At 36.9% G+C, this 23,358-nt stretch overlaps 1 protein-coding gene across 2 annotated transcripts; it reads left to right on the forward strand.

Annotated features, from left to right (window-relative positions):
• The first annotated feature begins 409 nt into the window (after window positions 1-409).
• Window positions 410-23,358, forward strand: LOC140150787 (filamin-A-like). 2 transcript variants are annotated; one of them, XM_072172905.1, is made up of 6 exons: window positions 410-848; window positions 8,201-8,481; window positions 12,808-13,032; window positions 16,725-16,822; window positions 19,477-19,569; window positions 22,304-23,358. In XM_072172905.1, exons 1-6 carry the CDS (start codon window positions 832-834, stop codon window positions 22,361-22,363), a joined length of 774 nt encoding a protein of 257 aa, XP_072029006.1. In that variant the 5' UTR covers window positions 410-831; the 3' UTR covers window positions 22,364-23,358. The 2 variants fall into 2 exon arrangements, with proteins under 2 accessions (XP_072029006.1, XP_072029007.1); XM_072172906.1 differs by lacking the exon at window positions 410-848 and adding an exon at window positions 6,763-6,923.

Below are 23,358 nucleotides of genomic sequence, written 5' to 3' on the forward strand. Positions count from 1 at the left end.
GTGTGTAATGAGAACGAGTGACGTAGTATTCTATATGCCCTCCGAAGTTGGGAATGGACCGTCCCACTCGATTTGTGAAAAGGATGCAAACCCTTTTGGTGGACCCAAGTAACTCCCTAAAATGAGGCAAAATTGAAAAGAAATGGGATTTCAAATTGAACTCAAATTGGAATTTGAAAAGTATAAATCATGTTGGGTCTAAGGGTGTGCTAATACTTTCCTTTGATGACTTTGACCAAAATTTTAATTTTTTTAAATATCTTAAAAAAACTCCTGGTGTAAGTTACTAGTAATTGAATGGATAGTCGGTTGATCATACCTGAGACTATAGAGTGCTTGCGCAGCCTGCAACTTCCTGCAACATACTTCCTGCAAGGTCAAATATTGATCCACGACCTGGCGATTTTGCTGGAGGACAAACATTAATGCAATGTGCACTGCACTGAGCATTAGGAGAAACTCAGGTGCATGACAAACTGGCCCTGAAAATGTCCAATTATCTCCACTTAATATTATTTTTTTCACCAGAGGAATTGTTCAGAATAATTTCTTTAAATTTTCAGCAAACATTTACAATTTTAATGATGAAATTTTGTTTTCGAGATAAGTTTTCCTGTCTCAGAGGATGACCATGCTTTGAAACAGTGCACCGCTACACCCGTGTGAAATATACTGCTCTGTTGATCAGTTCTATCCAAGTTGAGTATTTGTGTTTATATCTCACCTATTTGGAATTGAATAAAGCTAGGCCTGTGTGGAATATACCACTTGGAGGATGTGACACTACATGTATCAGGTGCAGTTAAGTTTGCCGGGAAGTTTGCTTTACTTATGCATATTTTTTCAAGGTTAGTTTTTTATGTGGCTGTTTGTTGTAAATGCCAGCTTGCTCAGTTTTGCTCTTGTTGTATATAGTGGCGGCGGAAGCATTAAAATTGAGAGGGGTTGGAGGAGGAGCATAACTTTGTTCTGATTTTACTGGGACTTTTTTGCATGTGCAGAGCGTGTGAACGATTTCAATTTTAAACCATTTTAGCTGCAAATGAGGTATGTGTTGCTATTTTGTAGCCCAGTACTGCATTTTTACCCTATTTGGGCCCAAGACAAGGTGTTGTAGGCTCAGGCGATTGTTAAAAATAATTGATTTCGATTAATTATTTTTTTTAATCAATTATTTTCGATGTATTGAACAGCACGTGACTGTAATAGGTTGAGCATCATTTGTTGCATAGAATCCCACTATTAAACATTGCTGTACATTTTAAGTGGAGAAAGATGTGTTTAACAGTTGTTTCACTTGTTATCAGTTGAAAAAATTGCTTAAATAATCTATTTGCTTAGAAAAACAGTAGATTATTTTCGATAAAATCTAAATCTTGATATTTCTATTACAGTATTTTTAAATAATTGAGTACCCGATTAAAAAAAATAATCGATTATTTTCGATTAATCTAAATATCGCCGGAGCCTGCTAAGAAGGCAATTGTACAGGGCAGTTATTGCTTTATTTTTTCTTCTGTTATGATTTTTAGGGGGAACGTCCCTCTTGCAATTTTTTTTTTTTGGATGTTTAGGGATTAGCATAAAAAACTAAAATCATTTGTGTGATTTGTCAGAATATTTCTTGATTTCATGATTTTTTTTCTCTCCTTTCCTGTACAAAAGCATAGTTAAGTGTCATTTTCAGGATTTTTATCAGTTTGTCAAGATTTGTTTGATAAGTGCAATCACACCCCTGTAAAATATAATGTGACTAGAGCATGCATTATTGCATAGCACCTGTAGCATGATACCGATAAGTACTGTAGATTAAATTGTAGGCCTAAGTACGGCAATTGTATGCATACGGGCATAGTGGCAAATTTGCCAGTGTAATGTCACTAATTCACTTAAAGCCATCAGACACTTTACAATTAATTCTTAGTTTCCCGTTTCATGCCCGCATCCAAAGTAGAGAATTGCAAAATATTTAATTATTTTATTTATATTTTGGATTTTCTCTTTTAAAATAACTTTTAATGACTCCCATTTGCTACTTCCTTACTTTGATCACATTACTTATGTATATAATCAAACAATTGTTGTAAAATAATTAAATACATGTTCCTTGTCAAAACGGGTTGATGTAGGTTGCGACCACTTGTTTTAAAATAAAGAAAATAATACATAATTAATAATTAAAAGTCACCTCATCCCTTGTTTTCAACCATGAAACAGGAAACTAAGAATCAATTGTGAAGGGCCTAATGTATAATGTATGATTTCCATCAAATTTTAATGTTGTTATTCTTTACCCAAAATGCTGAAATAATATTAGAAATAATAGAGGCCGTCAGCCTTTGCCATCTTGTGGGTACAAATGATCTGTGTGTTCATGCGTTGGACACTATGCGCAGGGCGCAGCTTGCCACGCAGCTGTTATCACGCATCAACGCGGTGATTTTGCTGTCCACGCATGGAGATCGAACAACCATCACAGCGTGTGCCCACAAGATGGCGGCAAATGACGTCACACTGACGACCTCTATTGTTCCGAAGAGTTTCTGTCCATTTTAAGCATAAATAACACAGTAAACCCCACTGGCTATTTTGGCTGTTTAACATGGAGTTCTATGGAAGATTTCAAAATCATAATATGACTTTATGTTGAATTTGGTTACTCTGTTTAGCTGACAAACACAACAAATTTGGCTGATTCCATTTGGGTACAAGTTGGGACTTGTGTAAACATTACGCCAAAAAAATCAGGTTTGAAAAAAATTAACCAATTTCCTATTATAAGATCGTACATTATGGCTTTAATTGAACTTGGTAATTTGCAATGCATGATCTCACTCACTCACTCACTCATCAGGCTGTTTCACCCACTGCTGTGTGAAACCCTCCTCCAGCATTTACCATCTACTTCTGTTCCTAACCGCTGATGCCCAAGCTCATGTATTCATAAAGGTGGTGATGTCATCTCTCCAGCGTCTTTTTTGTCTTCCTCTTCTCTTCTTTCCAGTCCTTGGCTGCCATTCTGGAAGTCTTTTTGTCCACTTTTATCCTCAGTGACCTGTCCATCTCCATTTTCAAGATATCTTTGACTTTGGTTACTTTTCTGATTTCTGTATGCTCTATCATGCAATGAGAGATAGAGCATTTTCCTTTCCGTAGCTCTCTGTGCTGTTACCATTTTCTGTTCCATTTCTTTTTTGCACCATAGGTCACACAGTTGTTAGCACACACTGGTCATAAATTCTTCGCCAAAGTGACAGTGGTATGTTTTTATCTGTCAGTACATGTAGTTCTTCATGCATGCCAAAGCATCTCCATCCTGCCTTTACATGGATAAGGATCTCTTCAGCTGTGTTGGTATCCATTCTCAAGGTCTGTCCTAGTTGCTTATAGTTGTCAACTTTCTTGATCTGGTGATTTGCTATTGTGATTGTTTCTTTGTCTCAAAGTTTGTCATAAACTGTGTTTTTCCTTTGTGCATTTCAAGTCCAACATTCTTTGCACAAGCTGTTTAGTTGATCTTCCATATCCTTCACCGATGTTGTTGTTAGGGCACCGTCATGGCAACATCATCTGCAAGTCTAAGATCTGTTAACATCTCCCCGTCAATGTTGATTCCTTTTCTCTGAAGGTTGAACTTTTTGAAAACTTCTTTCAGTGCTGCTGTGAAAATCTTTGGTGATAATGTATCTCCCTGTCTCACTCCTCTCTATTCTCACCTCCTTGGAAACATCATTATCTATGTGTATTTTGACGATGGCATCTGTGATATATCTTCTAGGATGCAGATGTAACTTTCATTTATTCTGATCTTCCTCAGTGCATCAAAAATATCCGTATGCTCTATGGAGTCAAATGCTTTTTGGTAGTCTATAAAACCAAGACATAAATCGAGCTGGTATTCATTTGATTTTCAATCAGTTGATTTATTGCCTGTAAGTGATCTGTGGTTGAGCATCTTCCCCTAAAACCTGCTTGCTCTCTCGGCTGATTTTGGTCTAACATGGCTTTTAATCTGCTTTGGATGATTTTCCTGAATATCTTATACACATTTGAAAGAAGGCTAATTGGGTGATAGTTTTTGATGTCTGCCTTGTCCTCCTTTTTGTGCAGTAAAATAATTTTAGTTTCTATCAATTTCTTTGGTATCTTCTTTATTTCCAGTATTTGATTGTAAAGTTTTGTGAGCTGTAGTATTGACTCTTCTCCGGCGGCATTGATTATGTCACTTGTAACTTCATCAATGTCTGGTGCCTTGTTTTCCATAATTTGTCTTAAGGCCTCTTCTACCGCATTCTGTAGAATTGGAGGTACCTCTGTTGCTTCAACGCTTGTATTAATGTCTTTTGGTTTGCCTTTCTCTTGAGTTTTTGTTGAAGTATACAGGTCTTGGTATATGTTTGTTTGTTTGTTTTTTATTTGGCAAGATCATTAGAATTATAACTCTGCACATTTGTGATAATTTGTGAGTAATTGATGATTTTATGCGTTTTATACCACAGTTTAACAAAAATAAAACACATTATATTGAATATCATAAACCAAAATATGACATTTCCCCATAGTCAAATTAAAAAAAAAGAAAAGATTTTTGTTTGGGTCGGTCGATAAGGGCAAGTTAACTTTTTTTTAAAAGCCTGAGTTTCTGTTCTGCGGCAAACTCAAGGAGCATTTCTCCTCGAGTATTCCTTTCTTTAACTCCGAATTTGCCCAAGATTGATTCTTCTCCATTTTTACATTCTCCAACCTTGGTGTTGAGATCACCCATAACAATGGTGTATTTCCCTTTGTTGTCTTCAATGCAGTGTGCAAATTAAGAAAAAAAATTTGGTCATCCGTATATTATTTAAAATTTAAAATTTTAATTTTTTTAAAGTTAAATTAGAACTTTGCATATTAAAAACACATTTTGTTAAATATCAACCATGAATGATCCTAGCAATTAGCTCTTGGTCAAGTAACACGTCAAGTAACACTCCAAAAGGGAAAATATTTAAAAATTTTTTTATAAAGTATGGGCATCCGACGGATAACCTGCAGTGAATTTCTGGTCATCCGCCAACAAATCTGGGCTTCAGGAAGACCGGATGACCACTTAATTTGTACACTGCTTCATGGCTTTATCAATGTCTTCATAGAACTCCTCTACTTCTACATCTCCGTAGTAAGTGGTATAGGGGCATAAACCTGTATTATGCACATCTGGTCCTTTCTGGCAAGCAATATGTATGTTGAATAGTATTAAGAGCTTGCTATAAACATGCTGGTATAGCCGCATTTGTGTGCAAATATAAGGCCCGCTAGAGTTCTTTCTTTCTCTCTTTTCTTCTTTCTTCTTCTTTCCCTTTGTTTCTTTCAATTCTGTGCATTGTTTGTGCATAACTTTGGTTTTCTTCTGCTTTTCACAGGCTAGATAGGCTTAACAACATAACCAGGAATACAAACCTGAATCGTTAGCCAGCTTGAATAGTTACAGACTTCAACCAAGCTTGTATAACTCAACAACATAACCAGGAATTCAAACCTGAATCCTTAGCCAGCTTGAATAGTTACAGACTTCAACCAAGCTTGTATAACTCAACAACATAACCAGGAATTCAAACCTGAATCGTTAGCCAGCTTGAATAGTTACAGACTTCAACCAAGCTTGTATAACTCAACAACATAACCAGGAATTCAAACCTGAATCGTTAGCCAGCTTGAATAGTTACAGACTTCAACCCACCTTGTATAACTCAACAACATAACCAGGAATTCAAACCTGAATCGTTAGCCAGCTTGAATAGTTACAGACTTCAACCAACCTTGTATAACTCAACAACATAACCAGGAATTCAAACCTGAATCCTTAGCCAGCTTGAATAGTTACAGACTTCAACCAAGCTTGTATAACTCAACAACATAACCAGGAATTCAAACCTGAATCCTTAGCCAGCTTGAATAGTTACAGACTTCAACCAAGCTTGTATAACTCAACAACATAACCAGGAATTCAAACCTGAATCCTTAGCCAGCTTGAATAGTTACAGACTTCAACCAACCTTGTATAACTCAACAACATAACCAGGAATTCAAACCTGAATCCTTAGCCAGCTTGAATAGTTACAGACTTCAACCAAGCTTGTATAACTCAACAACATAACCAGGAATTCAAACCTGAATCCTTAGCCAGCTTGAATAGTTACAGACTTCAACCAACCTTGTATAACTCAACAACATAACCAGGAATTCAAACCTGAATCCTTAGCCAGCTTGAATAGTTACAGACTTCAACCAACCTTGTATAACTCAACAACATAACCAGGAATTCAAACCTGAATCCTTAGCCAGCTTGAATAGTTACAGACTTCAACCAAGCTTGTATAACTCAACAACATAACCAGGAATTCAAACCTGAATCCTTAGCCAGCTTGAATAGTTACAGACTTCAACCAAGCTTGTATAACTCAACAACATAACCAGGAATTCAAACCTGAATCCTTAGCCAGCTTGAATAGTTACAGACTTCAACCAAGCTTGTATAACTCAACAACATAACCAGGAATTCAAACCTGAATCCTTAGCCAGCTTGAATAGTTACAGACTTCAACCAAGCTTGTATAACTCAACAACATAACCAGGAATTCAAACCTGAATCCTTAGCCAGCTTGAATAGTTACAGACTTCAACCAAGCTTGTATAACTCAACAACATAACCAGGAATTCAAACCTGAAGCCTTAGCCAGCTTGAATAGTTACAGACTTCAACCAAGCTTGTATAACTCAACAACATAACCAGGAATTCAAACCTGAATCCTTAGCCAGCTTGAATAGTTACAGACTTCAACCAAGCTTGTATAACTCAACAACATAACCAGGAATTCAAACCTGAATCCTTAGCCATTTTGAATAGTTACAGACTTCAACCACTCAACATCTTGCAACATGTAAGTACTATATCGTCGGTCGCAACACATAGTGGCGTAGGGTGATTTTGATAATTTTTGTCTCGCTGTAGGTAAAAGAGACTATGTGATCACTTTTCCGTCTGTAGGGGTGGATGGATGTATGTAGGGGTGAATGTGTGTATGTAGGGGGTGGGGTGTATGTACAATGTGTATGTGACAAATTGGTTCTAGTTGTGGTTAAAGTTTAGATTAAATGCTCTCAGGTGAACAGTTCAAATCCTATTTCAACCATTATGTGTTGATGAATCTAAGTGTGTGTAAATATTGGATCTAAAACATAATAATGATAAAATTGGATGCTTTCCATCCAATATTTATTGGTCTTGCTATGAGTTTTAAGATATAAGACTCGACTTTGTCTCGTCTAATATTTTAAACTCATAGCCTGACCAATATGGGCTCAATCCATCCAATTTTATAAAAATTATCCTAAAACCATGACACCGGATAAAAAAGGGTCTACTGACTTTGGATAATACAATCAACTATGCACTCTTACTGGTTATGATGCTACGTTAAATATGCATCTGCTATACGTGTCTTACGTTATGAAACTTATTTGAATACAGGCCATGATTGTCTCATTTTAATAAAGAGGTACTGTAATATAAGGCAAATTATATCTATTGGTTTTAGGATAGCAACTATTTTAAACTGTTGGGATTTGGTAGTTCACAGCATCTTGCGAATGGTAGTGAGCTTTGGCAAAAGTGGCATTGATCATTTCATAGGCAGTGTGTAGAAGAATTCAAATATCACAGGTATACTTTTGTAGGTCCTATGGTTCTTGAATTAGATTGTAAAGGGGACTGAAACAACAAAACTTGTGAAACATACATAACTCATTAACAACAATAAATCAAGCAAGTTTTCAAAGTATATGATTTGTAGAATGAACTTTTGCAAATTACCAAAATGTTATTTTTCAATAATATATTGATTTAGTTATAAATATTGATTTTTTGGCTGCTTCGACCAACAATAATGAGTCTACCCTTAAGGCAAAACCTCACATAACCTTTTATGTTTGCATATTAATTCAAAACGAGAGAATGATTTCAGAGTGGAAACTAACAGTGGCAACATATCAGTAATTGCTTATTTTGTATTTATTTCAAGGTAACCTAATTAAGTGGAATTTCATGTTTTAATTTTGTAAGGTCTTTGCAAATATCGCAATTGAGTTGAAGCTCTAAAGAAATATATGATAATAAGAAAGGTGAGTTTGTGTGCTATTTTATTTTGGTTTATTTCAGGTCCTCTCCAGCAGGTAGTTACACTATAGAGACTCAGCTGCAAGCTTTTTGTAATTGGTGCAACAAACACCTAGAAACCGTTGATGAACACATTGACAACTTGGAAACAGATTTCTCAAATGGCTTGAAGCTGATTGCTTTAGTGGAAGCATTGTCCAAGAAGAAAATACCTGACATCCCACGGCGGAGACCACCAAAATATAGGGTTCAACGGCTTCATTTGGTGTCAATGGCTTTATCATTTCTCCAGGAGACAGAACATGTAATTTTCACAGGTGTAGGTAGGTATTTGTATTGTAAAAGAATATCCGCAAATTTATAACTCCAATTAAGAGTACTACACCCTGCCCAATTTTGTGCCTATTTTTGCATTTTTCTCAAAATTATAGCGCATTGGTGACAAGTAAGATATGTATATTATAGGGGCAAGGACTACAACTACTGCACTGGAAATTTTATTTCAGCACAGACAACAGTTGTGGAGTTACAGTCAAAAATGAGGAAAACCAATATTTGATCAATAAATCAATAACTACTTGCCTTGAATTGCTGAATTTTCAGTGCAGTAGTTGTAGTCTTTTCCCCTATAATATACATATCTTACCTGTCACCATGCGCTATAATTTTCGAGAAAAATGCAAAAATAGGCACAAAATTGGCCAGGGGTGTAGTACCCTTAACATGATTAAGTGAAATAGAAAGAGTGGATCATGAGTGTCAATGTTTCACCATCATATTATGAGAGTGAAGTTTCTCTTCAAAGATTACAACTTATAATAATCACTAGACTCAGAGTGCAAGTTAGCAACTTACGATTTGTGATAGCATTCAATTTAGTGTATTTTTGGATATATCGCATTGGTTCATCACTTTTAATGCGGGAGCACGTGTGGCCGAGTGGATAAGGCGCCCGACTCATAATCCATAGGTTGCGAGTTCGAGCCCCGCTCGTGCCAACGTGTTGTGTCCTTGGGCAAGGCACTTTATTCTCATTGCCTACTAGGGGATGGGGTTGGGTTGGATTGGATGTTTGTATAGTTGTTTGTTTCAATGTTGCAATATTGGTGCTGATTAAGCTGCTGCCTACAAATTGCATTGTGTCTGTTTAGGTGTGTTTAATGTACAATTCTAGCAATTTGACCTGCGGGTCACCATTAGAGTTTGAAATAAAACCTTCCTTCCTTCCTTAATATCACACATCATTTCTTTTTAATTGTGCACATACAATATGAGAACATGGATTTATAGGTTCTGAAATGACTCCTGCATTCATAATCAGAAGTGTAGTGAGAGTCATTCACAGACTTGCAATTGAGTCATGAAAGTTGAGTCAAGTTAAGTTGAGAGGTCGAGTCATATGAGTTGAAGTATGTCATTAAGTGTTTAAGTTGAGTCATTTAGGTCAAGTCATTAGAATAAACAGGTTTAGTTGAGTCATTTGAATGAGACTGTTGAGTCCAGTCAAGTCATTTTTATGTATGCAGGTCATGTTGAACCACTTCAAGACATAAACCTCAAAACAATGAACACAAATTGTGGTGTGTTATATATTCCACTTTGTTTATAAATTGAAATACTACATGTATCATGGTGTACTACTAAACTGAATTAATGAATTAATATGAAATATATTTATCATCCTTCATTTCACATAACAGTGTATCTCATAAAATATGTGTTAAGAACAAAATTACAAATTTAATTTGGCCGAAATGTATTGTTTCTGTACCTTTATTAAATCACACTCATGATCTAGTTGAAAGAAAATCCATCAGTCTAAACAGGACATTATTGATATAAATGATATTTTAGTCAAAAACTCTTCAGATTGTTCAAGTTTTCACTGAAGAAACTTATAGGTTATTATGTGAAACGGCAATAATTGCATATTGTGAGATGCGATGCAAATAACACTGTTGTATTTCAATGCGAAATGATAGGTCATTATGTGAAACTGCGATGTTCACTAAAAACACACATACGACGCACAGTGTCAACACCCTGTATTATAAAGATTTTTTCCCTGCAACTTAAAGGAGTATTTCGTGATCCTAGCATCCTCTTTTTATGACATTTTTCAGTACATATCCACGAAAAATGAATATTCCCAAAATTTCAGTTGATTCCGATTTTGCGTTTGCGAGTTATGCATGATTATGTGTATTACACTGCTCCATAGACAATACGTTGTAATTTCGTTCTGGTGCACCAGAACGAAATTCAAATTTCGCGATATCTTTGCTAAACTAATTAATCTGCAAGAAATATTTTGTACATAAACATTATGTAGCCAGAGTATTCCAGTGATATAAAAATCTCAACTTTTTTGAGAAAAGTGGGGGATGAGGCTGTGGATCACGAAAATGCCCTTTAATACTCCGTTGGTGAGCGACAGGCGATTGGTATTTCACCGAACGCAAGAAAAGGAGTCCTATCTGATTGGCTAGGTCGCTAGATCGCTCAATGCTGAAGTACAAACTCAAAATGTAGAGATGTATTCAATTCGATAAAATTGAGATTCTATTATTGACGCAGATAAAGAAAGTTGCATAGTGTGCATTGTATTATAGACTTGTGATTTAATATTCTATACAGCACGTGGATCTGATTTCAATTCTCAAACAGTTGAATATATCACAATTTTAATGAACGATTTCAAAATGTTAACAGAAAAAAGGAAGTAAACTATATGCGTATAACGACAACATGTGGCACTCGTCTTTTAGTAGGCCTGGCATTTTCAGGTAATTTTGTGCCCGGGTACCCGGCGCATTTTTTTCGGGCGGGTAAGTCATTTATTTTTTCGGTTTTGTAGTGTCCCTGGACCTAGACCTAAATGCTAGGATCATTCATGGTTGACCTAAAAAAAAAAAAAATTTTGTGTAACATTTTTTTTTAAATTTCGAGCACCCGGCAGGGTATTTCCTGCCCGGTAATGTAATCTCGGTGGGTACCCGCAAGCCCGCCCGAAAATACCAGCCTTAGCTATTAGTGTATTGAATTTCCAGTTAGTGTATTGAAAACAAAACCTGGGTTTTACCTGAAAACAAATCGAATTTTCTTGTAATAGTACAGCTCAACTGATCATACTTTTCCTACATTCGACCTTGCATGATTTTTGAGTTGACACAGTCATGAAAATAACTATAGATACTTGACAGACCATTAGTAGCCCAGTTCTGAACCTTTTCATTGATCATTCATAACAATAGGTATCTGATGGATCAGTGAAGATAAGAAGGGATTATAATATATCCGTAACCTTGATATTATAGTACATCTCGAGGAAAAAGTGCAATGGACATGTTTTCATTTTATGTTTCAAATATCCCGCGATGAAAATTGAGTATTTAACCCAAAATGGAAAATGGAACAATTTATTGGAAATCTGTTTTAACAGATTTTTTTGACATCTTTTTCTGCACTGTATTATACCTAAATTAAGAAATTTGATAAATATTCAAAGAAAATATAGGTCATCCAAAAAATGTTGATTTTTACACATTTTGGGGCAAAAAAGGAAAAATAAGCAAAAATATCAAAATCTGTTTTAACAGCTTCATTCATCAAGTCATAACAAACGGCCTACATGCTTAATTTCTAATAAAATATTGAAATTGTGAAAAATATAGGTATTTATTGATTTTCATGTTTTTTCTTGCAAATATGCTAATAATATGCAAATTATGAAATTGCAAAATAAAGTTTCTACATAGTATACATCTTTCAAGTGTGATGTTCAAAATGACAGACATCAAAAAGAGATTCGATGAAATGTAAAGGTGTAGTAACAATTTTGGCATGGACTGTCTGGTTAGGCAAAGTATGGTAAGTTGAGCTGTAACATCATATGGGGTACTGATCATGCGCAAATCGTAAAAACATGTAGAATAGAAACTCTGTGGTATCTCATATTGTGTAAATGGTATGCTTAGCCTGAGTCGCTCAGCCTATCTCTAACAAAATCGCCATGCGTAGCTTTTGAAAAACGAGAGGATTCGCCGTACTATCACGGCAATTTTTGACACGAAGATATAGGGATGATGACGCTGTGTGACGGCAGATAGGTTGTATGTGACATGGTGATTTTTACACTCGGCAAGATATGACACTATGACAAATGAATGTAAATGTAAATGAATTGCTTTTGCACATACACCGTTATGTGAAACTGAAAATTTGAAATAAAGCACATACATATATATATACGTTGATATCAATAAATTAATTATCTCACTAATTAAGCAACATCCACAGCCAAGATTGGCTAATGTTGTAGAGTGTTGTCTACCTACTTAATTACTGTGCCAAAATTCTCAAACATGTCAAAAATATCACATACACTGCTATGTGAAAAGGACAACGATAGTGTTCAAATAGCCGTCTTGGAAAGTCGGTCAATAACAAAAATGAATCCAACAAAAAATTATGCGCCTTAACATGCAAACACTTAAAAATTTAATGTTGGGTCCTATAACTCTTGTCCACTAAGTGTTAACTATTTATTTTCATTGTTAGAGCGAAACTGTTCTTGAGCAGTGTTTAGATAATTGAGACCATTTTGAAAACTAACATTCTCTAATATCATTCATTTTCACAATGTATAGGGGCGGAAAGCTTTGTAGATGGTGACCGAAGATACGTCTTAGCTCTGGTATGGCTACTCATTCGACATTATTCCAAACTTGGACAAGGAGGAGAAATAAAAAATCTGAAGAAAACATTACTGGAATGGTTAAGGGAAAAACTCCCGTCACTGAATATCAGCAATTTTAAAGAAGACTGGAGAGACGGAAGGGCATTGGGGGCACTTATTGATGTTCTAGTCCCAGGTAAAGTAGACAGTGGTATAACAGTAGGAGGAAGAGGTGGGGCAGGCTATTCCCTGTGATTTCTGGATGATTATTAATGTTCTAGACTCAGCTAAAGTAGCCAGCGGTGTAACCAGAGTGTGATGGGTAGGTGCGGCAGACTGCCCCCTGCGATGGTTGATAGTTATAATAATGTTCTAGCCACAGTTTGTTGCCCTGGCCACTTTATTTAAGAAATAAAGGGTAATGCTTTATCCTTTACACCCAAATAATGTGTCCGAGGCAGTAAAAATGTAAATAATGGGTGAGGCGCAGCCGAACTCATTATTCAAACGTTTTTACTGCCGAGGACACATTATTTGCGTGTAAAGGATAATGCTGCACCCTTTTATTTCTATTCTATTACCAGAAAATAGTGCAATTTAAAGAGAAAATTTCATTTTTGGCACAAATATTTTAAGTTGTTAGCGTGCGCGTAAGTGACAGCGCCGTATCGCGGAAATATTGCACGCGTAACCAAGCGTAATGCTGTGCGTAGAATGTGTTACGACGCTGGACCCATTATTGCAGAATAATGGTCTTTCACGTGACACGTTTCAACAAATCAAAATGTGCGATTTTGAATAATGGGTCGTGGGGGTAATAGAATTGAAAGTAAAGAATGATTGGTACAATATATGATGACAACAAATGCATATACAAAAATAACCACACAGTCACAATAATTACTTTAACTACTCAGTACTTAACCAGCAGTCTTCTTGTTGGTGATCACAGAGTTCTTGCAATGTTCTGGACAGCTGATATATCCTTATTTACTTGTCCTGCGAAAATCAGCGAAGTCCATTGTACACTTGCATTTATAAATCCTTGCGTATAGAATCCTCACACGATTTTGGTGCTGCTTTCTCCCAAATACTTAACTCCTTGCGTCGTTCTCCAAACACGTTTATAACTCCTTGCGCAGTTCTCCAAATACTAAACTCCTTGCGCCGTTCTCCAATACTAAACTCTTGCGCAGTTCCCCAAATCTCTTTACTCCTTGTGCAGTTCTCCTACTTGACAGACTTTCAAAGCTTTGAATCAGTTATCAGCATGACGATGAAGATCACAATAAATCCCTCCTTTTTGGGATGTCTCCACAGTATCTTCTCCGTTCAGCGGCTAAATACTTAAATATAGTACCTTCGCTATAATTCCAATGCTAATTCAATATTCAACTTTGTGAATATTTTGCTGCACCATACACACAGCTCACTGCTTCATAATAATCAAATGTCTGAGTAATAAACCTGTTGACATTTGCTTTTATAGCAACAAAACCCACATCTATTAATAGCCCATTCTGTCATATTACAACACTTCCTGTGGGTGATTCCCAAATCTTATCCATTTCACAATCCAAGGGATTTTCCCAAGATTATTAATAAAGAGAATCTTCTAGAAATGAAAAGGGGTTTCCTCCAAACAATCTAAAATTAGATATGATTCAATTTGTTTTGATCACTTGATGAATGAAAGGGAATCCCCCTAAAACATGCCATAACAAACAAACTGTGTTTCCCCTTGTCTCATATTTCTCATGACATACTTTCAGCTTGTAAACAAAGTTAAATAATTAATTTAAATTACTCAGGGCACATCACAATAGGCCTATTACGTAACAATAGCACAATTTCGCAACACATTAATTAATTAAGACAAATATTCCATTAAAAGGCTGATAATAACCCTAACACGTATAAATTGTACAAAATCTTACAGGAAAACCATTGCGCATGCATGCATTCCACGTGATGCCATTGCGCAATCACCCTAAGTCATTTATGGGCACCAAATCGCTGGCAGACAGCGACTCCCCGTGGCATGAGGTCGGTGATCGTGCGTGGCACCCGAGGGGTCCCAGGGTCAATTCCCGGGGGTGCCAAGTGAGATCTTTCTTCATCTTCTCTCCTTTTTCGTTCCTTCTCTGCCTTCCGATAGCAAAAAAGCATGTTCCTTGTTAGGGTTAATGACTCTTGCAATTTGCCGACAATCACATAGCTTTCACTACATTTGCCGACAATCAAATGGTTTTGACGACAACGGTCAATTTTGCTGACAAAATTGTGTATGGGGGGGGGGGGGGGTGTCACACCCCCATACCCCCCCCTCTAGCGGCGGCCCTGCCTGCAATGTCTGGATTAGCCTCAAGTAAAGTAGTTTGTGGTGTAACCAGAGAAGGAAACAGGGAAGGGGGGCCATCTCAACTGGCAGCGTGTGCCACACAGTAATTTTACACATCAATCTTGATCAAAAAAAGGGTGAAAAATACTCAATCTGAGCCTCTAAAAATCCTAAACTCCAGGAGCTTCAGGGGTCACTTCCTCTGGACACCAGCTGTAGCTTCACCCCTGGACCCCACCTGGGGTCCTAAGACCCCATCTTCTATGCCTTCAGTCATGCACACACTTCCTCGCAAAGTCCTCCCTTAATAACATGTTACAAATGTAGCTCTTCATGATCACTAAAATTTTCCAGTTGGCACTTCAAATAAACTATTTGATATATCATATGCCACTGCGATATAAACTAGGAAGGGTGGGTGGGTTAACCTACAGACTACTACAGACCGCTTTCAACCAGTCAAAGTCTCAGCATCACCCGATAATGAGGGTTGATAATATTGTTCCATGAAATGCGATGGGCAAAACTACTATGCACTTACCGCGTACGGTCTATCGCAAAGCTGTATCGCGTATACACGCTGGCGTGATTGTTAGACACGGCACGATCGAACAATCGGCCCTCGTGAATATGCGAGAACTCACAGCATACACACCGGCGTGTCCAGGATCTGTTCCTGCGGGGGGCTCAGATGGGCTTTCCGAGTTATGCGGGGGGCTTAATGGCTAAAATCACAAAAAAATGGCTGATTTTACATGATTTTTAACGAAGTGCGGGGGTCTTCAGCCCCCAAAGCCTCCCTCCCCCCCCGGACACGCCACTGATACAGTGCACGGGGACTTTGACTGTTTGAACGCAGTCTGCATGGACGAAAGAGATAACAGACGAAGTACAAGCAGTCAAAGTCTCCGCATCACCCGATAATGAGGGCCGATTGTTCCATGAAATACGACAGGCAAAACTACTACGCAATTACCGCATATTTTTATAGTCTATCGCGTAACCTGAAGGCACGCAATGCTCTATCAGCGATATCGCGAGCACGCAACGCTATGCGTGATTGCTAGACACGCGCACAATCGAACAATCGGCCCTCATGAATATGCGAGAAATATACAATACACAGGGACTTTGACTGTTGATACATGGTCTGTAGTAGTCTGTGGCGGTCTGTTACTCTTTCGTCCATGGTTCAACCAATCCCACCTGATGCTGGAATATTCCATCTTCTCAGCATCTTCTCAACGATGGCCATGTCAACACGAAAATGGTGCTGCTCTATTCATGAGGCACCACGCTTGCCCCCTTGGTCACTTAATGACATGTGGTTGTTATACACCATGGGGAGGGGACTGGAACTACCTGTATCAGCTAAAATAACTACCAGGGCTAGTAGGACTGGAACTACCTGTATCAGCTAAAATAACTACCAGGGCTAGTAGGACTGTTTTTTGCATTAGTAGTAAGTGACTAACATGACAGTAAAGAACAAAGATGCATGCAGCTGTGATAATTATTCAGTTTACTTTTTTCATCTGACATAACAGGTGCATTTCCAGACTGGCAAGTCTGGAAAAAAGAAGATGCCAGTGGAAATATAGTGCAAGCCATGGATTTCGCTGCCAATTGGCTCAACGTGTATAAAGTAAGTAGTCTTATTCTAGCATGTGATGCCATGTCATTGTTTGGAATATAATATTTGAATAGTGCCACATGGAATTCAACAAGATTCCCATGTCATTTGTATCAGTCAAGTGGAAGGTAACGATTGGCAGCACCAAATCTATGACCTGCGTGTCGAAGTTCACTTTTGAACAACAATGGGAGAAAAACAAAATGGCATCCCGTGAAATGTCATGATCGAATTTCTACTCCTTACGAGCAAAAATTTTTTTTACCCAATGTCATCTTGGGGTCAATACGATTTCGATATAACAACTTTATGAACACCATTTTGAACCTGTGGTGAAACATTTTCCCATGATATTGAACTGACACCTCACAATATGAAACCTCTGCAGAGTGCACTGCAAGTTTTTGGTGACAAAGTTAACAAATCTGCCTTAAAACAACAATCTCTTACATAAGACAAACCACACACTTGAGTGTTTCTTTCATGCAGTTGTTATCAGTGGCGATGCTCCGGGGGGGGGGGTGCAAGGAGGGCATTCCCCCCCCTCAATATTTTTCTTGCCCCCACCCAGTTTCACCCCCCACTTTTGAGGCAAAAACCCCAAAATTACGTAATTTTCCACTCTTTGCGGCAATTTTGCGTACAATTTCACTTAGCCCCCCCCCCAATGAAAAAAAATACCTGGTGCCACCACTGGCATTGTGTAAATCGATGGATATTGACATATTATTTCCTGGTGGTTAATTTACATAATTTGCTGCTACCCCAGCTGGTCAATTCAAAATGTGTGATATCAAAAATGTGAAGTCATTTGAAGTCATTTTACAAATATGTTCAGAATGCTTTGACTTGTATAGAAGTTGATGAATTTTTATGACACTTGCATAAAATGATCCCGGGGCAATGTAGGATGGTATGGAATCGGGGTCAAAGGTCATTTGGTGGTCAAGTGAGGTCATTGTAGATTTAGGGCTCAAAAGAACTCAACAACCATTTGGTACAATGGTGTGTGTGATGTCAATGGATGTGAGGTCAAAGGCCATTTAGGGGTCCTATTATAAATAAGGTTCCTACCTCACAAACTTGCCTTTTCAGTGATCTCGTATTCGGCGGAGACACGTTTTACTACATTTTTACTTTTTATATTAAAATCTGTGGAAATCAATACTCAGTAAGATTTGCTAGTCATATATACTTGTTTTTCAAGTTTTATTGTAATATATACGGCTAACTTTGAAAAGGATGTTTCCTCTTTTTCATCCCCTGCCAAGGGGGACTATAATAGAAATGCTAGGCATCAGTTTGTCCGTCCGTTTGTCTGTTACCTTGTCAATACAATATCTTTCAATCTATTTGAGTTTGGAGGTGGGTCATGTGTCATATGTCAAATGGTCGCATGTCACAAGTTGGTACCCCCAAAAAGGTGGAGGTGTTACAATTTTTCGAATGTTGGCGAATGAAAAATGTCATAGTGAACCATGCAACCCCTTGTCCTATTGAGCTACTTTGGGTCTCATTTTAAAGCTAAAGAACAGGGCTAAAACTGTGTAAACTAGTACTGAAAAGTGAGTCAAACTAAATAAATGGCATCAGCTGAAATTGAAAATTGATGGGGTGGAGGAGCAGGTGGGTCAGGAGCAGGTGGGTCAGGAGTAATGTATTAGCATAGGAAAATGTAAGATTTTCATAGTGTTGGTTTGAATAAATTATTGTATCTTCATAACTCCTTATCATATTGAGCTTTTTAATGTCTCATTTAGAGCCAATTACTCAAAGAAACAAGATTGACTTCAAAATTGATCAATTTCATATTCCATATTAGTTTCTCATTACATTTTGTACCACGGGTTGCATCTAAATGCACAGAAGTCAATGCAATCACGTGCAAAAACTGCGAAGGTCCATATCTCTTTTAATATTCACTGTATCATGATAAATGTATGTATTTTCTGAAAGGAAATTGCACAAGGAAACTAATTTTTTTTGCATTATAAAAATGGTAGGAAGTAGTGTTGGGAAAATCTGAATGATTAATTAAATTTTAATTAAAAAATATATACTTTTTTTGGCGCACCCTGTATATCGTGAATGCGATTACATTTTTTTTGTTGAAGGGTGAGACTGATGCATCACTATGTTGTGAACATATCCTAGCACATTGGACAAAATCCAACTTCAGACATTTGTTGTGGGGTATTTTATGTGAATAAGGTCCAATTTGAGAAAAACGCATTTGAAAATTTTGATTTACATTGCGGCCTATGGGCTAATTAGTTATTAATTAGGCAATTACGCCAAAACGATAAACATTTTTGAGGTACAAATGGTATGAGATGTTGCAGTTTTACAATATCTATAACATATTAAAAAATTTTTTTTTTGACCATTTTGACCATGTAACACAAAATGGACCACCTCATGACATGCGACCAAATGGGTCCAGGCATCTGAGCATTATGTATATCAAATAGTTGAGTTTGGAGTTGGGTCATAGGTCAAATAGGGTAAAAGTGCTAGACTAAAAATACTTAAATATTGCAACTGTTATGGCAGGAGGCCTAGTGGTTAAGGAACCGCCTTCTGTTGCCATCACAACCCTCCTTAGTGACATGACGGGCAGCTAGGGGCTCTAGTGATTCACAAACCACTTTGTCTTATTTTCTAAGCTTGTGACTGCTGAGAACATTCTTAACCCTCAAACAGATGAAAAGGCAATAATTACATATATTGAGCAGTTCTGTCATTGTACACCCGATGAGGTAAGTTTAAATTAATTTTCCATTTTAGTATAAGATTAATTTGTTGGCCGTATCACATACTGACGTATTCGACATTTCTAACATTTTTGAGAAAATTAGAACATTAGTTTGTTATGTTCTACTCTATATATTCACCAAAAGCCATGTCTCAAAATGGCTTAATTAGGAAGATATTAATTAATTTAATTATGTTATATTTGCAAAACCTTGAAATGTCTGCATCACATAACGACGTATTTGCCGATCATCTATACTGAGCAAGCCCAGTATGCCGTATCTGCAATTCGAAGAGTTTGCTGTTTCACATAGTGACGTATTTGCGCGACTTTATCATTGCATGGTAAAATTGCTGTTTTGTCCTTTTCACATACATGTGTAGTGACATATTTGCGCAACTGTTTCACATATTGACATAATTGCATGACGTATTTGTCATTTGAACAGCGAAATTGTCATTATACTCCTTTTCACATAGTGACATATTTAATATTGATTTTTTGCAGAAAAAGATATGCTCTGATAGTGATAGTAAATTACATTGAAAGTATGGTATATTTGCATTACTTTTAACCAGGTTAATCAACAATAATTTTTTAATCAAGATTATGCAGTAAATGAAAATCACTAAACTTTCAAATTCAATTTTCTCGCAATGCATATGTTGCAAATACGTCAGTATGTAATACAGCCGACAAATTATTAATGATGTGGCATGTGACATAGTACAAAGTAATAGATGATTTTTTTTTTCAACCATTCCAGAATCAAGATATTGTCAGCACAGAGCACTCCTGAAGCATTAGCATAGGCGTAGATCCTGGGGGAATTAACCTCATACGAGGGGCAGTCAGTATGTTTTAAGAGTTGACTCGTGACGTCATATGTGGATTGTTTTCATGGCATTTCTCAATGATTACATAAACACTGTACCTTTGTCTTTCAAACAACACATGTAAAAATTATATCATACACATGATTACGTAATAGCATTAGCATACAATCAATATACTAGGGACACTGTCAAATCACACAAAAAGGCGGGCCTTTTAAATTACAGAAAAAACGTGTGTTTACAATGTCCGAAAACAGCAAAAGTACAAGGTGCATATGGCTAGTTTTGGGCAGGAATAAACACTAGGTCCTCCGTTTGCATTTGGTAAAATATGAGACTTGCCATTAAACTTTGGTGAGTTGGGACGTCTGGAAACTTCAACAACTTTAGGGCTTGAATGGAAGCAAAATTATTCTGCAAAAATGTCGAAAATGAAAAAGCAGTTATTACAAATGACATTAATTATCTCCAAAATGAAACAGACTAAAATATAATGACTGGTCACGTGTGAGAGCTGGTACTCAGTGCGATGATAACAGGTGCAAATGAAACAACAATCTGCGCATGCGCAGGTGGGATGACCGATACAACATGGTGGAAATGCACGAAAATTGCTAAATTCCATGTAAATAGGGCCTAAAATATTACAAAATGCTATGAAAATTGTAATTTAAATATTCATATGAATTTTTATGGATGATCTCAACCTGAAATGAACAGAAAAGTTTTAAAATAAATTTCTCATTCAAACGATGGCCTCTCTCTTTGTACCACTACTTTTTGTATAAATGTAACAATGGTACAATAACAGTTATATTGTAATCACGGATTCAAATATTTTCTAGGGAGAATCCCGGTTAAATGTTTGGAGATTAGTCAACAGAACTGGCAAAAAAATTTAAATTTCCACGTTTGCTATTTTTGGCAATATCAAGATTTTTAAAGAAAGAAAAGCCTTGTTTTTATCAAAAATAAGACATATTTGACCACGCATTTTAAATAAACTAAAACCTTTACAGCCCAACAAACATAATTTAATGAACTGGTAGTTTGTGTTCTATTACTGTTCCAAAAGGCAGCATTCTCCATTCTTTAATTCCCGAGACAATATAGTAAATGCAACAATACCTCATTTCAGCCTCTTATTTCCCTTAACAAAAACGCTTCAATTTCACCAGGTGACTCTAGACCATTGATTTTATGCTAATGCTGTTACGTAATCATGTGTATGATAGAATTTTGACATGTGTTGTTTGAAAGACAAAGGTACAGTGTTTATGTAATCATTGAGAAATGCCATGAAAACGATCTACAAATGACATCACGAGTCAACTCTTAAAACATACTGACTGCCCCTCGTACTTCGCCATTTTAGCCTTAAAAGTGCCAGATTTTGCGAGCTTCGATCGAATTTATTCCACTTCTGCATCATATATCACAAGTTTAGCTTCAATATGGCAAAAATGTTTGCTCGCTTCGCGTGCATTTGTAACATAAACTTATTCTGTCGCCAAAAGGTGATAGATTCTCTATACTTCAAGAATTTTTTTCCAACCTCATCCCCCATGTCAAAAAGAAATCTATGCCACTGAGCATTAGGATTAGGGTTAGTGCTCCAGACTTTGATGTTAGGGTTGTAATTGGTCTCAGCTCTATGTGTTGATGATATCTCAATTATGGGTAGGTTGTGTGCCAAAATAATTGAGAAAGACTGCACTAATCAGTGCTCTGTAGTCATGACAAGTGTGAGTCATCATTTAGATCTCACAGCTGTTATATTGGGTTATTTCTGAAAATATCAGACTGCAATGAGCAGTGTTGTGTAGTCATCACAAGTTGTGTTTAAATATGTTAATGTTTGTGTGTGTAATTGATGTTTGTGTTTGTTTATTTCTTTGGCAGATTATCAGTGCAAAAATAGGCTTGGAGAGATCAAGTAAATCTCAAAACAACATTGTATAATTCATTGGTTTCATTACATTGTGGCGTAAGGTGAGGCACCACGAAGAAACAACATTTCGAGAAAATTGGTTTTAAAGAAATGTAAAATCAAGTTGTGTAAATTCATTGTATTATGTACTTTAATTTCTGTAGTAAAATGAATAGATTTTATCCTTATATAACTTTCAAAAGAAATATAGACATATTATTACTGGGAAATTGAAAACAATAACTAGTTGCAAATCGTGGTCAGAACCCTAGCTGGGGCGTGTTGGAGTTTTGGAGGTATCTGACCCCTGCAAAATGTTCCAAAAATGTTCCCCTGATCATGAAGTTTGTTCCCACCAACTTTGAGCTCCGTCAGATATCAAAAAAATGTGATTCTAAGTTTGACCCCAGATGACCTCCAACCTGACCCCTGCAAAAAGTTTCAAAAAGGTTCTTCTTGACACAAGGTTTGTTGTCACCGAGTTTGAGCCACATACTATTTATAAATGTCCAGATAATACAATACTAAGATTTGACCCCAGATGACCTTTGACTCAACCCCTGCAATATGTTCCATAATGTTTCCCTGGTCATGAGGTTTGTTGTCACCAAGTGCGAGCCCTGTACCCCTTAGATGAAATTCTAAGATTTGACCACAGATGACCTTTGACCTGACCCCTGCAAAATGTTCTGAAATTGTCCCCTGGTCATGAGTTTGAGCCGCGTACCTCTTACAGATGTCCAGATAAGGCAATTCTAAGGTATGGCCCCAGATGACCTTTGACCTGACCCCTGCAATGACCTTTACACGATCTTTGACCCGACCCCTGCAAAATGTTCCCAGGACATGCGGTTTGTTATCACTGAGTTTGAGACCAATACCCCTTACAGATGTCCAGATAATGCAATTTTTGCTATTGTAAGGTTTTACCCCTTTCATGCTAATTATGTCAACTCCAAAAATCAGTGTTAATCAATGTATTGGTGTCGAAAATATATAGACAGCCACAAAAGCAAATTTCCAATGA

Source organism: Amphiura filiformis, chromosome 4 (genome assembly GCF_039555335.1).
Source record: "Amphiura filiformis chromosome 4, Afil_fr2py, whole genome shotgun sequence".
Lineage (NCBI taxonomy): Eukaryota > Metazoa > Echinodermata > Ophiuroidea > Amphilepidida > Amphiuridae > Amphiura > Amphiura filiformis.

Coding starts and splice junctions, on each gene's coding strand:
- LOC140150787 (XM_072172905.1), top strand. Junction 13,033..16,724: donor TATTGATGTTCTAGTCCCAG/GTAAAGTAGACA, acceptor CTGACATAACAG/GTGCATTTCCAGACTGGCAA. Junction 19,570..22,303: donor GTCATTGTACACCCGATGAG/GTAAGTTTAAAT, acceptor TTTCTTTGGCAG/ATTATCAGTGCAAAAATAGG.